Source organism: Pristiophorus japonicus, chromosome X (genome assembly GCF_044704955.1).
Source record: "Pristiophorus japonicus isolate sPriJap1 chromosome X, sPriJap1.hap1, whole genome shotgun sequence".
Taxonomy (NCBI): domain Eukaryota; kingdom Metazoa; phylum Chordata; class Chondrichthyes; family Pristiophoridae; genus Pristiophorus; species Pristiophorus japonicus.
The window spans coordinates 6,679,839-6,707,172 of NC_092010.1; the positions used below are offsets into that span (position 1 = coordinate 6,679,839).

The window sequence follows — 27,334 nt, forward strand, 5'->3', positions numbered from 1 at the left end:
GGCGGAGCTGAGAGAGGGGCTGGTGGCGGAGCTGGGCGAGGATCTGCGGGTGGAGCTGGGAGGATCTGCGGGTGGAACTGGGAGAGGGACTGGTGGCGGAGCTGGCAGAGGGGCTGGTGACGGAGGTGAGAGAGGGGCTGGTGGCGGAGGTGAGAGAGGTGCTGGTGGCAGAGCTGGGAGAGGGGCTGGTGGCGGAGCTGGGAGAGGGGCTGGTGGCGGAGCTAAGAGAGGGGCTGGTGGCGGAGCTGAGAGAGAGGCTGGAGGTGGAGCTGGGAGAGGGTCTGCGGGTGGAGCTGGGAGAGGGACTGGTGGCGGAGCTGGGAGAGGTTCTGGTGGCGGAGCTGAGAGAGGGGCTGGTGGCGGAGCTGAGAGAAGGGCTGGTGGCAGAGCTGGCAGAGGGTCTGCGGTCGGAGCTGGGAGAGGGTCTGCGGGTGGAGCTGGGAGAGGTGCTGGTGGCGGAGCTGAGAGAGGGGCTGGTGGCGGAGCTGGCAGAGGGTCTGCGGGCGGAGCTGGGAGAGGGGCTGGTGGCGGAGCTGGGAGAGGGTCACTGGGTGGAGCTGGGAGAGGGTTTGCGGGCGGAGCTGAGAGAGGGTCTGCGGGCGGAGCTGAGAGAGGGGCTGGTGGCGGAGCTGAGAGAGGGGCTGGTGGCGGAGCTGGGAGAGGGTCTGCGGGCGGAGCTGGGAGAGGGGCTGGTGGCGGAGCTGGGAGAGGGTCTCTGGGTGGAGCTGGGAGAGGGTCTGCGGGCGGAGCTGAGAGAGGGTCTGCGGGCGGAGCTGAGAGAGGGGCTGGTGGCGGAGCTGAGAGAAGGGCTGGTGGCAGAGCTGGCAGAGGGGCTTGTGGCGGAGCTGAGAGAGGGGCTGGTGGCGGAGCTGGGAGAGGGGCTGTGGGTGGTGCTGGGAGAGGGGCTGGTGGCGGAGCTGAGAGAGGGGCTGGTGGCGGAGCTGGGAGAGGGTCTGCGGTCGGAGCTGGGAGAGGGTCTGCGGGTGGAGCTGGGAGAGGTGCTGGTGGCGGAGCTGAGAGAGGGGCTGGTGGCGGAGCTGGCAGAGGGTCTGCGGGCGGAGCTGGGAGAGGGGCTGGTGGCGGAGCTGGGAGAGGGTCACTGGGTGGAGCTGGGAGAGGGTTTGCGGGCGGAGCTGAGAGAGGGTCTGCGGGCGGAGCTGAGAGAGGGGCTGGTGGCGGAGCTGAGAGAGGGGCTGGTGGCGGAGCTGAGAGAAGGGCTGGTGGCAGAGCTGGCAAAGGGGCTTGTGGCGGAGCTGAGAGAGGGGCTGGTGGCGGAGCTGGGAGAGGTTCTGCGGGTCGAGCTGGGAGAGGGTCTGCGGGCGGAGCTGAGAGAGGAGCTGGTGGCGGAGCTGGGCGAGGATCTGCGGGTGGAGCTGGGAGGATCTGCGGGTGGAACTGGGAGAGGGACTGGTGGCGGAGCTGGCAGAGGGGCTGGTGACGGAGGTGAGAGAGGGGCTGGTGGCGGAGGTGAGAGAGGTGCTGGTGGCAGAGCTGGGAGAGGGGCTGGTGGCGGAGCTGGGAGAGGGGCTGGTGGCGGAGCTAAGAGAGGGGCTGGTGGCGGAGCTGAGAGAGAGGCTGGAGGTGGAGCTGGGAGAGGGTCTGCGGGTGGAGCTGGGAGAGGGACTGGTGGCGGAGCTGGGAGAGGTTCTGGTGGCGGAGCTGGGAGAGGGTCTGTGGGTGGAGCTGGGAGAGGGGCTGGTGGCGGAGCTGAGGGAGGGGCTGGTGGCGGAGCTGGGAGAGGTTCTGCGGGTCGAGCTGGGAGAGGGTCTGCGGGCGGAGCTGAGAGAGGGGCTGGTGGCGTAGCTGGGCGAGGATCTGCGGGTGGAGCTGGGAGGATCTGCGGGTGGAACTGGGAGAGGGACTGGTGGCGGAGCTGGCAGAGGGGCTGGTGACGGAGGTGAGAGAGGGGCTGGTGGCGGAGGTGAGAGAGGTGCTGGTGGCAGAGCTGGGAGAGGGGCTGCGGGCGGAGCTGGGAGAGGGGCTGGTGGCGGAGCTGAGAGAGGGGCTGTGGGTGGAGCTTGGACGTTGGTGGGCGGGGCTTGTCTTTATGCGGTGGGGCGCATGTGCGAAAGGAGCGGGTCAGTTGAACGGGCGGAGGAGTGAGGCTGTAGGTGAGCATCAGAATCAGCGGCGTGCACTTTGCAGCCTCAAAGGCGAGGCCCAGCCGCCCCTTGTGTAACTTGACCGAGTCTGGTGATGGGCTCTCCTCACCTGCCGCAGTTCCTCTTCCATAGCCCCTCCATCAGCCACGGGAGACCCCGCTCTGTGCACCACGGTCTTTATTTCCGCTGCTTCCTTTCCCCAGTGTGAACAGGTCTGTGCCCTTGACTAGGCCACAGTCTTGGCCACCCACCGGTCCTGGCCAGTCCAGCCCAATCCAATCCTGCCCAATTAAACTCGGGTCCTTATCTGCTTTAAAAAACCTTGAGCCATTGTAACAGCTGCACTTTGTTTTAAATCTAGTGTGGGCTTGCCCTTGTACATGAAGTATTGCCTTTGGAGAAGGAGGTGTGAGTGGGCTAATGATCGGATGCTGTGATTGTACACAGATTAACCATGAATACACCAAGTTACTTTTCTTTGCTTCCGCCCTGGTAATTGTGCTTTGCCGCTTTTCAGAATGAGTTTCATTGTTCCTGAGGATCTTCTGCAGTGTCCCTATGACAAAAATCATCACATTCGAGCTTGCAGATTTCCCTACCACCTGGTGAAATGTAGGAAGGTAAGATGGCAGGTTTACACACATCATCCTGGAAATTATATCGCACCTTTGCTTCATCATCATCATCGGCAGTCCCTCGGAATCGAGGAAGACTTGCTTCCAATCTAAAAATGAGTTCTCAGGTGACTGAATAATCCAATACGAGAGCCACAGTCTCTGTCACAGGTGGGACAGACAATGGTTGAGGGAAGGGGTGGGTGGGGAGTCTGGTTTGCCACACGCTCCTTCCCCTGCCTGCACTTGATTTCTGCATGCTCTCGGCGATGAGACCCAAGCATGGATACGAAATGGGCTCGAGGGCAGGTGGTAGAGAGTTGTGGTGAATGGTTGTTGGGAAGGATACTGTGGTGTTCCCCAGGGGTCAGTATTTGGACCACTGCTATTTTTGATATTTTATCATCATAGGCGGTCCCTCAAAGTGAGGATGACTTGCTTCCATGCCAAAAGGGATGAGTTCACAGATGTTTCAATGAAGGACCTAATATTCCAGGTCCTGAACTACGTGTTGAAGGGTGGAAGATGCCTGTGGGTGGATTTTTTTAACGTGTGGTGACCGTTGCACACCAGCCACCACACGAGCTTGACAGAGCTAGGTCTTGGTCCAGTGGCAAGGATTAACCTGGACACCTGGAGACCAGCTCTGCTGCACGGACCTAGTGCGCACATATCGCAGTGTGGGCTGGCCCATGCTGCCCTGGGGCCCTCGCCTCTCCTGGGCCCCGAATGGTGGACCTGGGTATACAGTGTTTGCAGATGACACAAAACTCGGAAATGTAGCAAACAGTGAAGAGGACATAGACAGACTGGAAAGATGGGCAGAAACATGGCGGATGAAATTTAACACCGAGAAGTGTGAAGTGATGCATTTTGGTAGGAAGAATGAGGAGAAGCAATAAAAACTAAAGGGTGCAGGGACAGAGTGACCTGCGGGTGTATGTACACATCATTGAAGGTGGCAGGACAGGCTGAGAAGGCTGTTTGGATAGAAAAGCACATGGGATCCTGAGTTTTATAAACTGAGGCACTTTAAGGAGGATGCCGAGGCCTTGGAGACGGTGCAGAGGAGATTTACTAGAATGGTACCTGGGATGTGGGGCTTCAGTTACGTGGAGAAGCCGGGCTTGTTCTCCTTGAAGCAGACAAGATTAAGAGGAGATTTGATGGAGATATGCAAAATGATGAAGGGTTTTGATTGAGTAAATAAGGAGAAATTGTTTCCAGTGGCAGACGGGTCGTGAACCAGAGGATATGTATTTAGGTTGATTGGCAAAAGAACCAGAGGGGGAGATGGGGAGAATGTGGTTACGCAGTGAGTTGTTGTGATCGGGAACGCGCTGCCTGAAAGGGCGGTGGGAGCAGATTCAATCGTAACTTTCAAACCGGGAATTGGAGAAATACTTACAGGGCTGTGGCGAAAGAACAGGGGAGTGGGACTAATGGACAGCTCTTTCAAAGAGCTGGCACGGGTGTGATGGGCCGAGTGGCCTCCTGTACTGTATCATTCTATGATTCTATAGTAGATAAGCATGGGATAAAGAGCCCAAAATAGAGAGAATTTTGCTTCGAAGAAACCTTCTGTACACTACTAGAGGTGGCTGGTACGATGAGTGAGCTTTGAGCACTGTTGATCTCTGGGGTATGTGGGAATCATGGTTTCTGAGGCTAATTTGGGATCGGAATCGGTCTGGCCCACTCTGCCAGTTTGAGGAACCCTGGGAATCTGAGGAAAGGGTGAGGAACCCTTCCAAACCTTCCATCGGGTTCCTCACTGGAATCCAGAACCAATAGCCCTGTCTGCTTTTTCCAAACAGGGATTTATCTCGTCCTTTCTTAAACCAAGCTGCCCCTGCTGGGTCTGTTCAACAATTCTATCGCCCTCTTTATAAAAAAAAAATGAAATTTCCTACTTTCCTTTGAAAAGACAGACTTGCATTTCTACAACACCTTTCATGACCTCAGGATGTCCCAAAGCGATTTTCCGGCCAATGAAGTACTTTTTGGAGTGTAGTCACTGTTGTAATGAAGGAAACGTGGCACAGCAAGCTCCCACAAACAGCAATGTGATAAATGCTTTTTAGTGATGTTGATCAAGGGATAAATATTGGCCAGGATACCGGGGATAATTCCCCTGCTCTTCTTCGAAATAGTGCCATGCAATCTTTTACATCCACCTGAGAGAGCAGGCGGGGCCTCGGTTTAACGTCTCATTCGAAAGACGGCACCTCCGACAGTGCAGCACTCCCTCAGTACTGCACTGGAGTGTCAGCCTAGATTTACAGTACTAACCCTCCAACATTACAGCACTCCCTCAGCGCCGCCCCTCCGACAGCGCGGCGCTCCCTTAGCGCCGCCCCTCCGACAGCGCGGCGCTCCCTGAGCTGTGACTGACTTACTTCCTGTAATACGAGACCAAAACTGAACACAATGCACCAGATTTATCATCATCCCGTTTGCTTTATAACTTGCACCGCGGGTTATACACCCGAATGTTTGCTTCCTTGACTGTCTATGAACACACTAAATCAATGGTTTTAATGACCAATACACCGAAAGGCCCCAATCTGTCTGCTGTTCTGTTGTTTCAGTCATATTACCATATGATGTGAGATCTCATTAATGAATTCGCTCGTGAGTTTGAGAATGAACCTGGAAGAGCACGATCCTGTAGTGTCCATTTGGGATAAATTTGCTGGATGAAGTGGTTTTGAGGAAAGCACTAACATTTGCGGGTACATTGGCCCCAGGCAATGGTGCACTCACTTGCATTGCACTGGTCAGCCCAGCCCAGCCCATCACCGAGAGACTTGGCTGGCAAAGAACGGCAACTGTTCTCCAAGCTGTGCTGTACTAATCAAAATCATTTGAGTAGCAGGGGTGTTGGCTTGGCCTGTAGGTATGGCTAGAGGTTGGATTGGACAAGATTAAACTCTTGATCAAAGGTTAACAGAGATGTTGGCGAAGGGGAGCGTGATGCATTTTCCATTATAATCCAACTCTGATATGCTGGAGCTGAGAGACATTGTCTGCCTGGGGCTTCTCAGCAGCTATAATTTGAATTTAGTGGCCTGTGGATGCTTAGTAACTAGAATGGGGGAAGGTGGGGAGGGGAGGGAGAAGGGGTAGAGAGTTGGTGGGGGGTGGGTGGGGGAGAGGAGCTGGGAGGGCAATAATGATTGGAGGACATTTGTAACTTCGAGATCTCTGCAGATATCAGTGTTGGAGTTTTGTAATTGGCTCGATCTCGCTCTCCCTCATCACTGATTAAAACGGTCACATATTTAACAATCAACAAAGCAGTTGATAATCTGAGGCATCTGAATTTCTTTCAAAAGTCAACTTGTTTTAAAGACTGCGAATAGAGGAGTGCCTCTCTCTCTCCTGCTGTCTCTGCTTATCGCAGCTTCTGAAATTTATAGAGCTTTAATAACTCACAAAAAACACGACCAAAGCCGCAGCAGCTGTGTTATCAATACTGTCGGTCATTTTATTCACACTCGCTCTCCCCCTCGCTCACCGCACCCCCTCCCCCCCCCCCCCGGATCGCCCCCTCCCCTCCCCAGCTCGCCCTCTTTCCCCCCCCCCCCCCCCCGGGCTCGCCCTCTTCCCGCCCCCTCCCCCCACTCGCTCGCCCCTTGCAGTCAGATTCAGGTGAATTTATAATGGGGAACAAAGAAATGGCAGACCAATTGAACAAATACTTTGGTTCTGTCTTCGAAGGAAGACACAAATAACCTTCCGGAAATACTAGAGGACTGAGGGTCTGGTGAGAAGGAGGAACTGAAGGAAATCCTTATAAAGCGGGAAATTGTGTTCGGGAAATTGATGGGATTGAAGGCCGATAAATCCCCGGGGCTTGATAGTCTGCATCCCAGAGTACTTGAGGAAGTGGCCCTAGAAATAGTGGATGCAATGGTGATCATTTTCCAACAGTCTATCAACTCTGGATCAGTTCCTATGGACTGGAGAGTAGCTAATGTAACACCACTTTTTAAATAAAGGAGGGAGAGAGAAAACGGGTAATTATAGACCGGTTAGCCTGACATCGGTAGTGGGGAAAATGTTGGAATCAATCATTAAGGATGAAATAGCAGCACATTTGGAAAGCAGTGACAGGATCGGTCCAAGTCAGCATGGATTTATGAAAGGGAAATCATGCTTGACAAATCTTCTGGAATTTTTTGAGGATGTAACTAGTAGAGTGGACAAGGGAGAACCAGTGGATGTGGTGTATTTGGACTTTCAAAAGGCTTTTGACAAAGTCCCACACGAGATTGGTGTGCAAAATTAAAGCACATCGTATTGGGGGTAATGCACGTGGATAGAGAACTGGTTGGCAGACAGGAAGCAGAGAGTCGGGATAAATGGGTCCTTTTCAGAATGGCAGGCAGTGACTAGTGGAGTGCAACAGGGCTCAGTGCTGGGACCCCAGCTATTTACAACATACACTCAATTCCTTCATTTAAATCATTAATGTAATATCTCCAAGTTTGCAGATGACACTAAACTGTGGGTGGCGGTGTGAGCTGTGAGGGGGATGCAAAGAGGCTGCAGGGTGACTTGAACAGGTTAGTTGAGTGGGCAAATGCATGGCAGATGCAGTATACTGTGGATAAATGTGAGGTTATCCATTTTGGGGGCAAAAACACGAAGGCAGAATATTATCTGAATGGCGGCAGATTATGAAAAGGGGAGATGCAACAAGACCTGGGTCTCATTGTACATCAGTCATTGAAAGTTGGCATGCAGGTACAGCAGGTGGTGAAGAAGGCAAATGGTATGTTGGCCTTCATAGCTAGGGGATTTAAGTAGAGGAGCAGGGAGGTCTTACTGCAGTTGTACAGGGCCTTGGTGAGGCCTCACCTGGAATATTGTGTTCAGTTTTGGTCTCCTAATCTGAGGAAGGACGTTCTTGCTATTGAGGGAGTGCAGCAAAGGTTCACCAGACTGATTCCTGGGATGGCTGGACTGTCATATGAGGAGAGACTGGATCAACTGGGCCTCTATTCACTGGAGTTTAGAAGGATGAGAGGGGATCTCAGAAACGTATAAGATTCTGACAGGACTGGACAGGTTAGATGCAGGAAGAATGATCCCGCTGTTGGGGAAGTCCAGAACCAGGGGACATAGTCTGAGGAGAAGGGGGAAGCCATTTAGGACTGAGATGAGGAGAAACTTCTTCACTCAGAGAGTTGTTAACCTGTGGACTGCCCGACCGCAGAGAGTTGTTGATGCCAGTTCATTGGATATATTGAAGAGGGAGTTAGATGGTGGCCCTTCTGGCTAACGGGTTCAAGGGGTATGGAGAGAAGGCAGGAAAGGGGTACTGAGGTGAAAGTTCAGCCATGATCTTATTGAATGGTGGTGCAGGCTCGAAGGATCGAATTGCCTACTCCTGTACCTATTTTCTATGTTTCTCTCTCTGTCTGTCCGTCTCTCTGTCTGTCTGTCCGTCTCTCTGTCTGTCTGTCCGTCTCTCTCTCTCTCTCTGTCTGTCCGTCTCTCTCTCTCTCTGTCTGTCCGTCTCTCTCTTCTCTCTCTCGCTCTGTCTGTCCGTCTCTCTCTCTCTCTCTCGCTCTGTCTGTCCGTCTCTCTCTCTCTCTCTCTCGCTCTGTCTGTCCGTCTCTCTCTCTCTCTCTCTCGCTCTGTCTGTCCGTCTCTCTCTCTCTCTCTCTCGCTCTGTCTGTCCGTCTCTCTCTCTCTCTCTCTCGCTCTGTCTGTCCGTCTCTCTCTCTCTCTCTCTCGCTCTGTTTGTCCGTCTCTGTCTCTCTCTCTCGCTCTGTCTGTCCGTCTCTCTCTCTCTCGCTCTGTTTGTCCGTCTCTCTCTCTCTCTCTCTCTCTCTCTCGCTCTGTCTGTCCGTCTCTCTCTCTCTCGCTCTGTCTGTCCGTCTCTCTCTCTCTCGCTCTGTCTGTCCGTCTCTCTCTCTCGCTCTGTTTGTCCGTCTCTCTCTCTCTCTCGCTGTCTGTCCATCTCTCTCTCTCTCTCGCTCTGTTTGTCCGTCTCTCTCTCCCTCTCTCTCTCTCTCGCTCTGTCTGTCCGTCTCTCTCTCTCTCGCTCTGTCTGTCCGTCTCTCTCTCTCTCGCTCTGTTTGTCCGTCTCTCTCTCTCTCTCGCGCCCTGCCTGTCCGCCTCGCGCCCTGCCTGTCCCCCTCGCGCCCTGCCTGTCCGCCTCGCGCCCTCGCGCCCTCGAGCCCTGCTTCGCGCCCTGCCTGCCCTGCCTGTCCCCCTCGCGCCCTCGAGCCCTGCTTCGCGCCCTCGCGCCCTGCCTGTCCCCCTCGCGCCCTCGCGCCCTGCCTGTCCCCCTCGCGCCCTGCCTGTCCCCCTCGCGCCCTGCCTGTCCCCCTCGCGCCCTGCCTGTCCCCCTCGCGCCCTGCCTGTCCCCCTCGCGCCCTGCCTGTCCCCCTCGCGCCCTGCCTGTCCCCCTCGCGCCCTGCCTGTCCCCCTCGCGCCCTGCCTGTCCCCCTCGCGCCCTGCCTGTCCCCCTCGCGCCCTGCCTGTCCCCCTCGCGCCCTGCCTGTCCCCCTCGCGCCCTGCCTGTCCCCCTCGCGCCCTGCCTGTCCCCCTCGCGCCCTGCCTGTCCCCCTCGCGCCCTGCCTGTCCCCCTCGCGCCCTGCCTGTCCCCCTCGCGCCCTGCCTGTCCCCCTCGCGCCCTGCCTGTCCCCCTCGCGCCCTGCCTGTCCCCCTCGCGCCCTGCCTGTCCCCCTCGCGCCCTGCCTGTCCCCCTCGCGCCCTGCCTGTCCCCCTCGCGCCCTGCCTGTCCCCCTCGCGCCCTGCCTGTCCCCCTCGCGCCCTGCCTGTCCCCCTCGCGCCCTGCCTGTCCCCCTCGCGCCCTGCCTGTCCCCCTCGCGCCCTGCCTGTCCCCCTCGCGCCCTGCCTGTCCCCCTCGCGCCCTGCCTGTCCCCCTCGCGCCCTGCCTGTCCCCCTCGCGCCCTGCCTGTCCCCCTCGCGCCCTGCCTGTCCCCCTCGCGCCCTGCCTGTCCCCCTCGCGCCCTGCCTGTCCCCCTCGCGCCCTGCCTGTCCCCCTCGCGCCCTGCCTGTCCCCCTCGCGCCCTGCCTGTCCCCCTCGCGCCCTGCCTGTCCCCCTCGCGCCCTGCCTGTCCCCCTCGCGCCCTGCCTGTCCCCCTCGCGCCCTGCCTGTCCCCCTCGCGCCCTGCCTGTCCCCCTCGCGCCCTGCCTGTCCCCCTCGCGCCCTGCCTGTCCCCCTCGCGCCCTGCCTGTCCCCCTCGCGCCCTGCCTGTCCCCCTCGCGCCCTGCCTGTCCCCCTCGCGCCCTGCCTGTCCCCCTCGCGCCCTGCCTGTCCCCCTCGCGCCCTGCCTGTCCCCCTCGCGCCCTGCCTGTCCCCCTCGCGCCCTGCCTGTCCCCCTCGCGCCCTGCCTGTCCCCCTCGCGCCCTGCCTGTCCCCCTCGCGCCCTGCCTGTCCCCCTCGCGCCCTGCCTGTCCCCCTCGCGCCCTGCCTGTCCCCCTCGCGCCCTGCCTGTCCCCCTCGCGCCCTGCCTGTCCCCCTCGCGCCCTGCCTGTCCCCCTCGCGCCCTGCCTGTCCCCCTCGCGCCCTGCCTGTCCCCCTCGCGCCCTGCCTGTCCCCCTCGCGCCCTGCCTGTCCCCCTCGCGCCCTGCCTGTCCCCCTCGCGCCCTGCCTGTCCCCCTCGCGCCCTGCCTGTCCCCCTCGCGCCCTGCCTGTCCCCCTCGCGCCCTGCCTGTCCCCCTCGCGCCCTGCCTGTCCCCCTCGCGCCCTGCCTGTCCCCCTCGCGCCCTGCCTGTCCCCCTCGCGCCCTGCCTGTCCCCCTCGCGCCCTGCCTGTCCCCCTCGCGCCCTGCCTGTCCCCCTCGCGCCCTGCCTGTCCCCCTCGCGCCCTGCCTGTCCCCCTCGCGCCCTGCCTGTCCCCCTCGCGCCCTGCCTGTCCCCCTCGCGCCCTGCCTGTCCCCCTCGCGCCCTGCCTGTCCCCCTCGCGCCCTGCCTGTCCCCCTCGCGCCCTGCCTGTCCCCCTCGCGCCCTGCCTGTCCCCCTCGCGCCCTGCCTGTCCCCCTCGCGCCCTGCCTGTCCCCCTCGCGCCCTGCCTCGCGCCCTCGCGCCCTGCCTGTCCGCCTCGCCCCCTCGCGCCCTGCCTGTCCGCCTCGCGCCCTGCCTGTCCGCCTCGCGCCCTGCCTGTCCGCCTCGCGCCCTCGCCCCCTGCCTGTCCGCCTCGCGTCCTCGCCCCCTGCCTGTCCGCCTCGCGCCCTGCCTGTCCGCCTCGCCCCCTCGCGCCCTGCCTGTCCGCCTCGCCCCCTCGCGCCCTGCCTGTCCGCCTCGCCCCCTCGCGCCCTGCCTGTCCGCCTCGCCCCCTCGCGCCCTGCCTGTCCGCCTCGCCCCCTCGCGCCCTGCCTGTCCGCCTCGCCCCCTCGCGCCCTGCCTGTCCGCCTCGCGCCCTGCCTGTCCGCCTCGCGCCCTGCCTGTCCGCCTCGCGCCCTGCCTGTCCGCCTCGCGCCCTGCCTGTCCGCCTCGCGCCCTGCCTGTCCGCCTCGCGCCCTGCCTGTCCGCCTCGCGCCCTGCCTGTCCGCCTCGCGCCCTGCCTGTCCGCCTCGCGCCCTGCCTGTCCGCCTCGCGCCCTGCCTGTCCGCCTCGCGCCCTGCCTGTCCGCCTCGCGCCCTGCCTGTCCGCCTCGCGCCCTGCCTGTCCGCCTCGCGCCCTGCCTGTCCGCCTCGCGCCCTGCCTGTCCGCCTCGTGCCCTGCCTCGCGCCCTGCCTGTCCGCCTCGCGCCCTCGCGCCCTGCCTGTCCGCCTCGCGCCCTCGCGCCCTGCCTCGCGCCCTCGCGCCCTGCCTGTCCGCCTCGCGCCCTGCCTGTCCGCCTCGCGCCCTCGCGCCCTGCCTGTCCGCCTCGCGCCCTCGCGCCCTGCCTGTCCGCCTCGCGCCCTCGCGCCCTGCCTGTCCGCCTCGCGCCCTCGCGCCCTGCCTGTCCCCCTCGCCCCCTGCCCGTCCGCCTCGCGCCCTCGCCCCCTGCCCGTCCGCCTCGCCCCCTGCCCGTCCGCCTCGCGCCCTCGCGCCCTGCCCGTCCGCCTCGCGCCCTCGCGCCCTGCCCGTCCGCCTCGCGCCCTCGCGCCCTGCCCGTCCGCCTCGCGCCCTCGCGCCCTGCCCGTCCGCCTCGCGCCCTCGCGCCCTGCCCGTCCGCCTCGCGCCCTCGCGCCCTGCCCGTCCGCCTCGCGCCCTCGCGCCCTGCCCGTCCGCCTCGCGCCCTGCCCGTCCGCCTCGCGCCCTGCCCGTCCGCCTCGCGCCCTCGCGCCCTGCCCGTCCGCCTCGCGCCCTCGCGCCCTGCCCGTCCGCCTCGCGCCCTCGCGCCCTGCCCGTCCGCCTCGCGCCCTGCCCGTCCGCCTCGCGCCCTCGCGCCCTGCCCGTCCGCCTCGCGCCCTCGCGCCCTGCCCGTCCGCCTCGCGCCCTCGCGCCCTGCCCGTCCCCCTCGCGCCCTGCCCGTCCCCCTCGCGCCCTGCCCGTCCCCCTCGCCCCCTGCCTGTCCCCCTCGCGCCCTCGCTCTCTGTTGGAACTTCACGCAACATAATTTAAAATGAATAAAACTTGAAAAATTTGCACTCCAGCATTTCTTCGAATCATTCTGTTGAAAAAAAAAACAGATTCTATTCCCGTGCTTCTGTCAGATTCTCTGAATCGGCTTGCTAAGTGCTGCTGGAGCATCTGTCTAAGCGTATCAAATCCAAACCCAGGCTTTTGGGAGAGCTGGGCCTCAGTTTTAAAAAAAAACCTCAGGAGTACCTTAAGATATAATTGAGTGGGTGAACTTAATTATGTTACTATGGAAGATGTCGTTTTTTATTTTGTTAAAGCTTATTTTGGACATCAGAAATTTCAGTTCCAGAGGGGAAAAAATGGCAGCTGAAATTTGAATTGAAAAGCATTTGCGTGATTGGATTAGTTCATCATCAAACCATGATGGCAAGACTTGACGTCAGGATTTCCAGTATAAATGTTGATTTTGGCCATTTCAATCTTAAATGTTGACAAAATAGTGACCCACTCCAGAAACTTGAAACAAAAATCTAGGTTGACACTCCAGTGCAGTGCTGAGGGAGTGCTGCACTGTCGGAGATGCCGTCTTTCAGATGAGGTGTTAAACCGAGGCCCCGTCTACTCTATGAAGAGGATGTAAAAGATACCAGGGCACTATTTCAAAGAAGAGCAGGGGAGTTCTCCCCGGTGTCCTGGCCGATATTTAGCAGCATAACAGAAACAAATTATCTAGTCATTTATCAGATTGCTGTTTGTGGGAGCTTGCTGTGCGCAAATTGGCTGCTGCTTTTCCTCATTGGCTGTAAAGCGCTTTGGGACGTCCGGTTGTCGTGAAAGGCGCGATAGAAATGCGAGTCTTTCTTTTCACCAAGGAAGGTTTGTGGGTGGGAAGTGCATGTGAGGTTTTGAATAATGTATATGATTGAAAAATGGTCCCAAATGAACATGGTATTTCTGCTATGACTTTACCGTCAGAATTATCCAGATAAAGCTCGGAATTTGGAGTCCTGCCCTTTCAACGCAAGACACCGGATCCCTAAAGCAGAGATGAAGCACCATATCACGAATTGTGTGGACAAGAAAACTATTGAGGGAGATTTTGGTAAGGAAAGAGATGTTGTTCTACATACTGTGCTCTTCTGCTGCTGCTGCTGCTGCTTCTACTGCTACTTCTACATCTTGAAGGTTGGGAGGTGCTTGACCGAGTGCGTGCACATATCGCAGTGTGGGCTGGCCCGTGCTGCCCCTGGGCCCTCTCCTCTGCTGGGCCCCGAACTCACGCCTCTCCTGGGCCCCGATCACGTCACTGTGCTGTAAGGTGGTTGGAGATGATGGCTTGGTGTTCAGTAGTGGGGTCATGGTCCAGGGGGGAGGTAGGAGGAGGTGTTGGAGAGTTGGCGATCAGCCTCTGCAAGGTGGAGGTCAGTTCGCCAAACAACAACAGCGCTACCCTGGTCAGCAGGTTTGATGACAATGTTGGGGTTGGATCTGAGCGAGCGGAGTGCTGCACGTTCAGAGGGAGGGAGGTTGGAGTGAGTGAGGGGAGCAGAGACATTGAGATGGCCGATGTCCCATCGGCAGTTTGCAATGAAGAGGTCGAGAGAGGGTAAGAGGCCACAGAGGGAGGGGTCCAGGTAGAGCGAGAATTCTGAACACGGGAGAAAGGGTCAGCTGTGTTGGGGGGAAGACTCCTGGCTGAAGACATGTGCGCGAAGGCGGTGGAAAAAGAGCTCAGCATCGTGCCGAGCTCGAAATTCATTGAGGTGCGGGGGTGCGTAAGGGGCTGAAGCTCAGGCCTTTGCTGAGGACTGATCGTTCGGGGTCAGAGAGGGAAGATCAGAGGGGATAGTGAAAACACGGCAGGGTTGAGATTGGAAGAAGGGATGGGATCAGAGGGAAGTGTGGGGGAAGAAGGTTCCGAAGCGGCATTGGTGTCCAAGAGTTGTTGAAGTTTACTATCCTTGACACCTGAGAGGAAGGAAAAAAGTTGTTAAAGCTTCGGATGAGGTGAAGGATGAAATGGAACTGTGGACGAGGACTGCTTCGAGACAGAGTGAGTCGGTGCTGCTGAAGATAGAGGGCGAGAGTGTGCATGTGGCAGTGCATAGCGTTGTGCATGCGGCGAGAGCTGTGTTTGGAGGAACGCTGAATATCTGGGAGATACCTATAATCCTGGGTGGATCCAAAACATGGAAGGTGGAATTTCAGTTGGAATTCCTCCCCTCCCCTCTCGGCATTCCGATGGGACCGCTTCCTCCGCGACCCCCTGGTCCATTCTGCAAGCACCCCCTCCCCTTCCCACGGCACCTTCCCGTGCAAGCGCAGGAGATGCAACACCTGCCCTTTTACCCCCTCCCTTCCCACTGTCCAGGCCCCCAAACACTCCTTCCAGGTGAAACAGCGATTTACTTGTACTTCTTTCAATGTAGTATACCGTATTCACTGCTCACGATGCGTTCTCCTCTACATTGGGAAGACTGAGCGTAGATTGGGCGACCGCTTTGCGGAGCACCTCCGTTCAGTCTGTAAGTGTGACCCTGAGCTTCCGACCGCCTGTCACTTTAATTCTCCGCTCCACTCCCACTTTGACCTCTCCGTCCTCAGCCTCCTGCACTGTTCCATTGAAGCTCAACACAAGCTCGAGGAACAGCACCCCATCTTTCGGTTAGGCACTTTACAGCCTCTGGACTCAACATCGAGTTCAACAATTTCAGAGCGTAACCGCTGCCCTTTTTTTTTCAGAAGCCAGCTGTTGATGAATCTGCCATGCCCATTTACACCCTATCTCCTTTTGTCTTGCACTACCTTTTGTCATTTATTCACTCCTACCTCCCACCCTATCACAGACCTTCCCTTTTATAGTTCCCTCCCCCCCCCCCCCCCCCCCCACCTTTCCCTGCCCCTACACTTGCTTAAAACCTGTCGCATCGCTAACTTTTTATAGTTCTGACAAAGCGTTATCGACCTGAAACATTAACTCTGTTTCTCTCTCCACAGATGCTGACCTGTTGAGTATTCTCAGCATTTTCTGTTTTTGTTTAGCATTATCTTATATTTGAATTAAACAACATAAGTAGCCCCAGGTCATTTAATACAAATTGTCTTACGAGTTGATTTGAATGAAGTAGCGTTGAGTGTCGATGAAGCAGTGTGTTGGGTATGTGGGTCAGGGCAGTGGCCCAAATGATGGTGCCTGTGTGCCTGGCTCTTCCTGGGGTGCAGTTCAATGGGTAAAGCGAAGCCACCACTAATTCACTCAAGTTCCACGGGGCTGTGTAACCATCAAGGGCATTTCAGCCAATCAGATCCTGTACTCAGCCAATGTCCACCATTTTCAGCAGAGGTCATTGGGAACAGGAACCCTGGTTGGTTGCTGGGGGGACCGAGGCGATTGGTCACTGGCCTGGATGAGACCAGCTAACACCAAACAATGTGGGACTGCTGAAGTGCCCTTGTGCCTTTCCCCAGTGATCTGGCAGCCTGCTTATTCATGTCGGATGTGACAGGAGACTGTTTTGTAAAAATTGTGGTACAGTTATCTTCACACTTTTCACTTTGCACCTGCCAGTAATCATCTGCCTTATTTCACAGTCAGCAATGCTCAGAGAAAACCCTGTGAAATCCCTCTAAGCACTTGGACGTGTCCTCCGCCCGAGGAAGACTGGGAGAAAGGTCCGTGTGCAGTTTATTTCAATGCCTTTGCTTACATAAGAACATAAGAAATAGGAGCAGGAGCAGGCCATATGGCCCCTCGAGCCTGCTCCACCATTTAATAAGATCATGGCTGATTCGATCATGGACTCAGCTCCACTTCCCCGCCCGCTCCCCATGACCCCTTATCCCCTTATCGTTTAAGAAACTGTCTATCTCCGCCTTAAATATATTCAATGTCCTGGCTTCCACAGTTCTCTGAGGCAGCGAATTCCACAGATTTACAACCCTCAGACAAGAAATTCCTCCTCATCTCAGTTTTAAAAGGGCGACCACTTATTCTAAGATCATGCCCTCTAATTCTAGTCTCCCCCATCAGTGGAAACATCCTCTCTGCATCCACCTTGTCAAGCCCCCTCATAATCTTATATTCTCGATAAGATCACCTCTCATTCTTCTGAATTCCAATGAGTATAGTCCTAACCTACTCAACCTATCTTCATAAGTCATCCCCTCATCTCCGGAATCAACCGAGTGAACCTTCTCTGAACAGCCTCCAATGCAAGTATATCCTTTCGTAAATACAGAGACCAAAACTGCACGCAGCACTCCAAGTGTGGCCTCACCAATACCCTGTAGTAAAACTTCCCTGCTTTTATACTCCAACCCCCTTACAATAAAGACCAAGATTCCATTGGCCTTCCTGATCACTTGCTGTACCTGCATACTAACCTTTTGTGTTTCATGCACAAGGACCCCCAGGTCCCGCTGTACTGCTTGTGTGTGAATTTCCTTTTGATCCTACGCGAACCCCAACCCCCAGGATATTGTGCATCCCGTGTACCCCTGACCTGAACTGACTCCGAGCCCTGAACAGAGCCACCTGCAATATTATTCTCTGTGCCTGGGGTGGGGGGGGAACACATCTGACCATGTCCAAATGCTATTGGGGTTGGCCAGATTGAGGAGAAGGGAGAAAGCAAGCACTCCACACATCACGCGACAGGAACCGCTCACTAAAAATTTGCAAGAGGTTAAACCTCCGAGTTTTACTCCCCGAAAATGGAGAGCGTTGTGCCGGTTTCTGCGCTGCCCCTCGCTGCCCGAGGCCACAGTCCAGCACCATTCACTCGTGTCGGTGACCAAGGGGTGAGTGGACAGGGAGTTCCGAGCCCACACACTTGGCAGCTCATTGTGTACCTTGCCGGTACTCCGGTTGCAAAGTGCTTTCACCGTGGCGAATCAGCAGGGATAAATATGTCACTTTATATTGCCCTGTGCACTGTGATCATCAATCTCATGTACTACATAGTACAGTTGAGCATAAAGTATTGATCTTCAAGCTATTACTGCAGTTTGGATTCTCTTGCTAACCTTGTTACACTTTATTTTACCCTTGTTACTGATGTTCTGCAGATGACGATGAGTCTTCTGGCACTTTCATCTACGGCTACTCCAATCTGAGCCGAAATTGCATCAAAGCCAGGTAGCTATCCTTATAAAATAGACAAAGGATTGAGAGTTTTGCTGGAAGTGTGTGTCTGACCTGCGCCCGTTGGGACGCTCTGCTACTTCCGCAAGCTGTGTATTTTACATGCAGTGTCAGCAGCCGCACATGGTTCCCGTGCTTACATACAAACTTCGCAATAGTCTGCAAGACAGGCCAACACATAAGTACATGTCTCACTCGTCACCATTTTCAAACCAAAATTCACATTGGCAAACCGAACCACAGAGTAAAGTCTGTGTCTCCAGGATTCTGTAGGTCTGGAATGACCACATCTCCCACTCCACCTCGAACTGTTCACACAGTTCTGCCCTGGGAGTGTTTAATGGGACAGTGTAGAGGGAGCTTTACTCTGTATCTAACCCGTGCTGTACATGCCCTGGGAGTGTTTGATGGGACAGTGTAGAGGGAGCTTTACTCTGTATCTAACCCGTGCTGTACCTGCCCAGGGAGTGTTTGATGGGACAGTGTAGAGAGAGCTTTACTCTGTATCTAACCCGTGCTGTACCTGCCCTGGGAGTGTTTGATGGGACAGTGTAGAGGGAGCTTTACTCTGTATCTAACCCCGTGCTGTACCTGCCCTGGGAGTGTTTGATGGGACAGTGTAGAGGGAGCTTTACTCTGTATCTAACCCCGTGCTGTACCTGCCCTGGGAGTGTTTGATGGGACAGTGTAGAGGGAGCTTTACTCTGTATCTAACCCCATGCTGTACCGGCCCTGGGAGTGTTTGATGGGACAGTGGGTGCCTGAAATGGGTACTTGTTCTAATTGCCAGCAGTAGCTCCCTCCTCGTGGATCGTGCTAAATTCAACACATGTTTTTAATTGAACTAGTATGAATGTAGCTATTGTTGTGTTGAAGTTTAACAGCTGAGCCTTTGTTACAGGAGCTGCAGGAATTACACTGTTCCCCTTCTCTAGTTCTATTTCAGCCTATGAAACGAACATAATCACAGCTGGGATCAGAGCTCCCAAGTCTTTTCCGGAGCAGCTCTCGTCCTCCAGTACGCGTGTGGGATCAATTCCATTTGTTCCGCCTTGGAGAGTTGGTAAGGGCGAGTGGTACAGTCAGTGGAAAGGACATGGTACTGGCTGGGCCAGTGTAGTGTCTGCCTGCTCGTGTGTGAATTGGTTTGTTATTGATCAGCCTGTTCACAAACCAAGGAAGTTAAAAGCCGCCAGGCCCCGTGGGTGTGTTGCCGAATTTAACAGCAGGGCCTCATTTCGCCGATTACCTGATGGCCAGATTAAGTGTTTGTTGCTGTCAGGTGGGGGGGGAGGGGGTTGGAATAGATCGCTGGGGTAGTGGGGCAGATTGTGGGGATGTTTGGATCGAGGGTCGGGGTGACTTGGGAACATGGAGAGGGGAGCAGGTCAGGCTGGGGGTGGCGGGGGGGAAGCACCAGTCCTCCTGGCCCACAGGCAGTGCTGGATCCGGCCCTTCTTCCCCCCCCCCCCCCCCCCCCCCCAGCTGCCGGGTGTGGGGAGAGGTGGAGAGGTAGACGGTCCGATCCCTCCACTGTGTCCCTCACTGGCACCAAAGCTGGCCTTCGATGGGGAGGGGCGGCAGTCAGACACAGGACTTTAAAACAAAAGCAAAATAGTGCGGATGCTGGAATCTGGAATAATCCACATTGTCATCAATCACATTTCGCTAATCTCCATCCCTGAAACAGTCCCAGATCTGTCGATTGTTTCAATATATAAATGCTATTATTACTACTTCAAGTCCTGCCTGTTCCGTTCTCGGTGAGTCTTCAGCTGCTTGCTCTTGGTCCCCCACTCTATCTTTCCTTCCTCTGATCTGTGGTGCTGTCTCACTGACTTTCTCCCATCTCCGGAGAATTTGGGGAGGGCTAACAAGGCAAGGGAATACACATTAAATGGTAGGACACTGAGAAGTGTAGAGGAACAAAGGGACCTGGGAGGGCAGGTCCACAGATCACTGAAGGTAGCAGGCCAGGTGGATAAGGTGGTGAAGAAGGCATACGGGATACTTGCCTTTATTAGTCGAGGCATAGAATACAAGAGCAGGGAAGGTTATGCTTGAACTGTATAAAACACCGGTTAGGCCACAGCTGGAGTACTGTGTTCAGTTCTGGTCACCATATTACAGGAAAGATGTGATTACACTGGAACGGGTACAGAGGAGATTTACCAGGATGTTGCCAGGACTGGAAAATTTTAGCTATGAGGAAAGATTGGATAGGCTGGGGTTTGTTTTCTTTGGAACAGAGGAGGCTGAGGGGAGACCTGATTGAGGTGTATAAAATTATGAGGGTCCTGGATAGAGTGGATAGGAAGGACCTGTTTCCCTGGGCAGAGGGGTCAACAACCAGGAGGCATAGATTGAAAGTAATTGGGGGGAGGTTTAGAGGGGATTTGAGGGGAAATGTCTTTACCCAGTGGGTGGTGGGGGTCTGGAACTCTCTGCCTGAAAGGGTGGTAGAGGCAGAAACCCTCACCACATTTAAACAGTACCTGGATGTGCATTTAAAGTGCTGTAACCTGCAGGGTTACAGACCGAGAGCTGGAAAGTGGGATTAGGCTGGGTAGCTCTTGGTCGGCCGGCACGGACACGATGGGCCGAAATGGCCTCCTCCCGCGCTGTAAATTTCTATGATATCTGATTTGCCTTCCTTTGCGTTTCCGTGCCCTGAACGGTTGACCCATCTTTGTGTCTGTGTGATGCAGTCAGCCCATTAGTGTCTCCCCTGATTTTAGAGAAACACTCCTTGCCTCCCTGCCTTTTCCCTATCTCGCCCACGTCTGTCACTCAATCTCTACCCATGTTTCTCTTTTGTGTGTGACATCTCTTTCCCCTCCCTTGTCCCGGCCCCTCCCCTTGTCCTGGCCCCTCTTCCCGCCCCCCCCCCCCCCCCCCCCCCTGGTGAAGTGATACTTTTTGGTAGGAAGAGAATGAGGAGAGGCAATATAATCTACATGGTGCTGGAACCGAGAGACCCGGGGGGTCATCTACACAAACCTTTGAAGGTGGCATGACAGGATGAGAAGGCAGTTAATAAATCATATGGGAACCTTGTCTTTATTAACAGGTGCATAGAGTATAAAAGCAAGTAGGTTATGTTGAACCTTTATAAAACACTGGTTCGGCTTTAGCTGGAGTATTGGGCTCAATACTAGGCACCGCACTTTAGGAAGATGTAGAGGCCTGGAAGAGGGTGCAGAGGAGATTGACCAGAATGGTACCAGGATGTGGGACTTGTTATGTGAAGAAGCTGGGATTGTTCTCCTTAGAGCAGAGAAGGTTAAGAGGAGAAACATACAAACATAGAAAATAGGTGCAGGAGTAGGCCATTCGGCCCTTCGAGCCTGCACCACCATTCAATAAGATCATGGCTGATCATTCACCTCAGTACCCCTTTCCTGCTTTCTCTCCATACCCCTTGATCCCTTTAGCCGTAAGGGCCATATCTAACTCCTCTTGAATATATCCAATGAACTGGCATCAACAACTCTCTGCGGTAGGGAATTCCACAGGTTAACAACTCTCTGAGTGAAGAAGTTTCTCCTCATCTCAGTCCTAAATGGCCTACCCCTTATCCTAAGACTATGTCCCCTCGTTCTGGACTTCCCCAACATCAGGAACATTCTTCCCGCATCTAACCTGTCCAGTCCCGTCAGAATCTTATATATTTCTATGAGATCTCCTCTCATCCTTCTAAACTCCAGTGAATACAGGCCCAGTCGATCCAGTCTCTCTCATATGATAGTCCAGCCATCCCGGGAATCAGTCTGGTGAACCTTCGCTGCACTCCCTCAATAGCAAGAACGTCCTTTCTCAGATTAGGAGACCAAACTGAACACAATATTCCAGGTGAGGCCTCACCAAGGCCCTGTACAACTGCAGTAAGACCTCCCTGCTCCAATACTTAAATCCCCTAGCTATGAAGGCCAACATACCATTTGCCGCCTTTACCGCCTGCTGTACCTGCATGTCAACTTTCAATGACTGATGAACCATGACACCCAGGTCTCATTGCACCTCTCCTTTTCCTAATCTGCTGCCATTCAGATAATATTCTGCCTTCATGTTTTTGCCACGAAAGTGGATAACCTCACATTTATCCACGTTATACTGTATCTGCCAGGCGTTTGCCCACTCACCTAACCTGTCCAAATCACCCTGCAGCCTCTTAGCGTCCTCCTCACAGCTCACACTGCCACCCAGTTTAGTGTCATCTGCAAACTTGGAGATATTACACTCAATTCCTTCATCCAAATCATTAATGTATATTGTAAATAGCTGGGGTCCCAGCACTGAGCCCTGCAGCACTCCACTAGTCACTGCCTGCCATTCTGATAAGGACCCGTTTATCCCGACTCTCTGCTTCCTGTCTGCCAACCAGTTCTCTATCCACATCAGTACATTACCCCCAATACCATGTGCTTTAATTTTGCACACCAATCTCTTGTGTGGGACCTTGTCAAAAGCCTTTTGAAAGTCCAAATACACCACATTCACTGGTTCTCCCTTGTCCACTCTACTAGTTACATCCTCAAAAAAAATTTCAGAAGATTTGTCAAGCATGATTTCCCTTTCATAAATCCATGCTGACATGGACCGATCCTGTCACTGCTATTTCCACTAACCTCTGTGCTGCTATTTCATCTTTAATGATTGATTCCAACATTTTCCCCACTACTGATGTCAGCCTAACCGGTCTATAATTACCCGTTTTCTGTCTCCCTCCTTTCTTAAAAAGAGATTTGATAGAGGTGTTGAAAATGATGAAGGGTTTTGATCGAATAAATAAGAAGCTGGAACCAGAGGGACACAGATTGAAGATGATTGAGAAAAGAACCAGAGGGGGAGAATAGAATTGTTTTCCGCAGTGAGTTATGATCTGGAACGCGATGCCTGAAAGGGCGGTGGAAGAGAATTTAATAAATAGTTAAAGGGAAAACATTTTCAGGGCTACGGGGAAAGAGCGGGGGAGGGGGACTAATTGGATCGCTCTGTCACAGAGCCGGCGCAGGCACGACGGGCCGAATAGCCTGCTTGTGTGCTGTATCATTAATTCCATGATCACACAAATGTTACAGCAAGTACGTTTGTACCACTAACCTCTGTGCTTCTGTTTCAGATATTACGTCGAAAGTGAAAGAGATGTCTGGACTCCCACTGCAGTCTGTGAGTGTCAGGATGATAAGTTAAATCTGGAAAGAAAAAGGCTGAAGTCCGGATAGAATCATAGAAATTTACGGCACAGAAAGAGGCCATTTCAGCCCGTCATGTCCGTGTAGGCTAACCAAGAGCTACCCAGCCTAATCCCACTTTCCCACTCTCAGTCCGTAGCCCTGTAGATTACGGCACTTCAAGTGTACATCCAAGTACTGTTTAAATGTGGTGAGGGTTTCTGCCTCTACCACCCTTTCAGGCAGTGAGTTCCAGACCCCCACCACCCTCTGGAGAAATGTCTCCTTGTATCTCCTCTATACCTCCCACCATTACTTTAAATCTATGCCCCCTGGTTGTTGGCCCCTCTGCCAAGGGAAACAACCCACTCTAACCAGGCCCCTCATAATGTTATACACCTCAATCAGGTCTCCCCTCAGCCTCCTCTGTTCCAAAGAAAACAGACCCAGCATCTCCAATCTTTCCTCATAGCCAAAATTCTCCAGTCCAGGCAACATTCTTGTAAATGTCCTCTGCACCTTTTCCAGTGTAATCACATCCTTCCTGTAATGTGGTGGCCAGAACTGAACACAGTACTCCAGCTGTGGCCTAACCAGAGTTTTATACAGTTCAAGTATAACCTCCCTGCTCTTGTATTTTATGCCTCGGCTAATAAAGGCAAGTATCCCATAAGCCTTCTTAGCCACCTTAGCTACCTGGCCTGCTACCTTCAGGGATCTGTGGACCTGCACTCCAAGGTCCCTCTGTTCCTCTGAAATTAGTGACATTAATGATTTAGACGAGGGGATTAAATATAGCATCTCCAAATTTTCGGATGACACTAAGTTGGGTGGCAGTGTGAGCTGCGAGGAGGATGCTATGAGGCTGCAGAGTGACTTGGATAGGTTAGGTGAGTGGACAAATGCATGGCAGATGAAGTATAATGTGGATAAATGTGAGGTTATCCACTTTGCTGGTAAAAACAGAGAAACCGACTATTATCTGAATGGTGACAGATTAGGAAAAGGGGAGGTGCAACGAGATCTGGGTGTCATGGTACATCAGTCATTGATGGTTGGCATGCAGGTGCAGCAGGCGGTTAAGAAAGCAAATGGCATGTTGGCCTTCATAGCGAGGGGATTTGAGTACAGGGGCAGGGAGGTGTTACTACAGTTGTATAGGGCCTTGGTGAGGCCACACCTGGAGTATTGTGTGCAGTTTTGGTCTCCTAACTTGAGGAAGGACGTTCTTGCTATTGAGGGAGTGCAGCGAAGGTTCACCAGACTGATTCCCGGGATGGCGGGACTGACCTATCAAGAAAGACTGGATCAACTGGGCTTGTATTCACCGGAGTTCAGAAGAATGAGAGGGGACCTCATAGAAACGTTTAAAATTCTGACGGGTTTAGACAGGTTAGATGCAGGAAGAATGTTCCCAATGTTGGGGAAGTCCAGAACCAGGGGTCACAATCTAAGAATAAGGGGTAAGCCATTTAGGACCGAGATGAGGAGGAACTTCTTCACCGAGAGTGGTGAACCTGTGGAATTCTCTGCCACAGAAAGTTGTTGAGGCCAATTCACTAAATATATTCAAAAAGGAGTTAGATGTAGTCCTTACTACTAGGGGGATCAAGGGGTATGGAGAGAAAGCAGGAATGGGGTACGAAAGTTGCATGTTCAGCCATGAACTCATTGAATGGCGGTGCAGGCTCGAAGGGCCGAATAGCCTATTCCTGCACCTATTTTCTATGTTTCTAGTACCCTACTATTTATTGTTAGACTTCCCCAGATGCATTACCTCACACTTATCCGGATTGAATTATATTTGTCACTGTTCTGCCCACCTGACCAGTTCATTGATATCTTCCTGCAGTCCGCAGCTTTCTTCTTCATTATCAACCACACAGCCTATTTTAGTGTCATCTACAAACTTCTTAATCATACCCCCTCCATAGAATTATAAATCATTGATGTATACAGGTACGACCTCCCAAATCGGGAAACCTCAGTACCGAGCCCGTTCCGGATTTCGGAACATATTTCCCACGTCCTGAATCTGGAAACGCCTGGGCCGAGGTTCGGGTATTTCCGGATTTCGGAGACGGAATCCGGAAACCTATTTGGCTCAGTGGTGACCCGTAGTTAGTAAGAAAAAAACTGCCCAGGAAAAACCTGCGTTGCAGCCATGGGACAGTGGTTGGTGTGAAGACCTGCAAAAAAGGTAAGTTCAAGTCTTTATTTTTTAATTTTTTAAGTGTCTTGTGAATGTTTTCGGGGGGGGGGGGTGAATTTGCAATTTTATTTTTGGGGTGTGTGACTTTGGGATGGGAGAGATTATTTACTGTTGTGAAAAAAATATGTCCGGATTTCGGAACATTGCGGGTTTTGGAACTCTGGATTTGTGAAGTCGTGCCTGTATCACAAAAAGCAAAAGATCTAGTATTGAACAGCCTCCTCGTCACACAAACGTCCATCACTGAACCAATTTTGGATCCAACTTGTCACTTTCCCCAGGATCCCATGGGCTTTTACCTTTGTGACCAGTCTGCCATGTGGGACCTTGTCAAAAGCCTCACTAATATCCATGCAGACTACATTAAGCGCACTTGCGTCATCTTTCCCCTCCCCTCTTTCAAATAGCCAGCTCCATGTGGGGGGCAAAATGAAGACTGGAGTGTTTAATTCAAAACTGAGAATCTGGCTGTGGGGTGCATTCAGGCACAGCAGACAAACTATCTCTGCATCAGTTGTGCCGGGCACTTTCAGGGTAAAACTCCGTCTCCTCAAGATGCCCTAACTGCATCAGAGTAAGACTGGTATTATGAAGAGGTGGAGCACATATTTGTTCACTTATTCATTCACAGGATGTGGGGGTCGCTGGCCGGGCCAGCATTTATTGCCCATCCCTAATCGCCCTTGAGAAGGTGGTTCTTGAACCACTGCAGTCCGTGTGGTGAAGGTGTTCCCACATGTGACTTCATCGTAGTGCTTTGGTACAACTGAGTTCTCGTTGGGCCATTTCAGAGGGCAGTGAAGAGTCGACCACATTGCTGTGGGTCTAGAGTCACATATCGGCCAGACCGGGTAAGGACGGCAGGTTTCAGTTGGGTTTTTTTAAGTCATTACTGGTACCAGCCTTTTAATTCCAGATTCATTGAATTAACTGAATTTAAATTCCCCAGCTGCCGGGGTGGGATTTGAACTTGCGTCTCTGGATTGTTAGTCCAGGCCTCGGGATTCCTGGTCTAGTGACATCATCACTGTGCGACCACTGTCCACACGGAGCTGTGGGATGGAGCTTGGAGTATTGGCAAGCTGCTGCCTGTGTAAGCGGCTACAGTTTGTGTCCACTTCTGCCACTTGGGAACTTGAGGAAGTACAGTGCCGAAAGATCAGTTGTGCAAGCTGACAGCCAATCTCCGTTCTCCAAATGCTCATTCACCTGTTGATGATTATATTTCAGCCCGTTTCCTGTGTTGAGACAATTGAGAAGAGGACCTAAAGAAGACGACATTGATTTAAAGGGTCAGAGCTGCAGCTGAATTTCTGTCACCGGTTTTATTGCAGCAGGAAGCACTGGCTAAAATGGTCACAGGGCGTGGGACTGTAAACGGCCAGTCGATGCCATGTGTGTGTTACCAATTAACGGACTCACTTTGTAATTGTCTTGCTGGACCCAGCCTGATGCTCATTCAGGCCGCTTTGCAACAGCATCTGTTGTCGTATGTAAATGTTACAACACAGTATAATCACGACTACACTTCACAAGTACTACATTGGCTGTAAAGCGCTTTACAACGTCCTGAAATGGTGAAAGGCGCTATAGAAATACAAGTCTTTTTTTGATACTCCACAAAATAGAAACATTTGAAGTCAGGAGCCAGATGACTTCATATTACCTCCTTTTTTTGTCCCTAGTGCAGCTCCATACTGCAGCATGCCGGGGGGAGGGTGGGGTGGAGGGGGAAGGAAGGGAGGGATAGAAAGATAGATAGAGAGGGGAGGTTAGAGAGAGCCCCAGGTGGGGGGAGATAGAGAGAGCATGGGGGGGGGGGGGGAAGATAGAGGAAGCGGGTCGGGGGGGGGGAATAGAAAGCTGGCTGTCGCCCCCTCTCGCCTCGCCCCCCCTCCGCCTCTCGCCTCGCCCCCCCCTCTCGCCTTGCCCCCCCCCCTCCCCGGGAACATCAGTTCTCGCTGAGCAGCGGTTTCTCCCCACTTGAATCCACTCAGTGGGTGTTATCTCCACCTGCACTATCCAGTAGGGTCACTGCATCATGTATCACAAACTCTGGACCTTTACACCGATTCCAAATGTCACTTGTCCACAACACCCGATCTCAGCAGAGACCAGGGATTGAGCAGATGCACGCTCGCAACAATCGGACTTTGCTGGGGAAGTGCGAGAAGCGCCGAAGGAGGCCATTCGGCCCATCGTTACCGTTCTGATTCAAAGCATTGGTCCGTTACAGGGAATGGTGGGGTAGAGGTTGCGCAGGTGAGTTTGTCACTCTGACAGATGGAAAGACTCTCATTCCTGCAGGCAATGGAACATGAGTGGATTATGCTGTGCTGCTTATCATCCAACACCAGCACACACTTGTTCCCCTGAGCCTGCTGTTGGAGAATATGAGCTGACCCAGACCTGTACAGTTACTGCTCGCTGGTTGGGGTACACGTGCCAGCCTTCCTTGGGTAGATTGCCCGAGTGACTATTCAACTTCAAGCGGCATTGCAGCCAAACCCAACCCACTTTCCAGCACAGGTTCTAAATCAGGATGGGAAAAGGTGCTGACCACGGGTCTGCAGATCACACCTCCGCCATCCTAT

General features: G+C 54.3%; 1 protein-coding gene across 1 annotated transcript; it reads left to right on the plus strand.

The window, feature by feature from the left end:
* Positions 1-2,037: 2,037 nt before the first annotated feature.
* Positions 2,038-26,445, plus strand: LOC139241002 (gametocyte-specific factor 1-like). The gene is made up of 8 exons (XM_070869674.1): positions 2,038-2,111; positions 2,620-2,722; positions 13,187-13,313; positions 15,803-15,883; positions 17,279-17,348; positions 18,290-18,417; positions 22,477-22,523; positions 25,971-26,445. The coding sequence occupies exons 2-8, from the start codon at positions 2,621-2,623 to the stop codon at positions 26,007-26,009; spliced, it is 594 nt and encodes a 197-aa protein (XP_070725775.1). The 5' UTR covers positions 2,038-2,111; position 2,620; the 3' UTR covers positions 26,010-26,445.
* Positions 26,446-27,334: the final 889 nt, after the last annotated feature.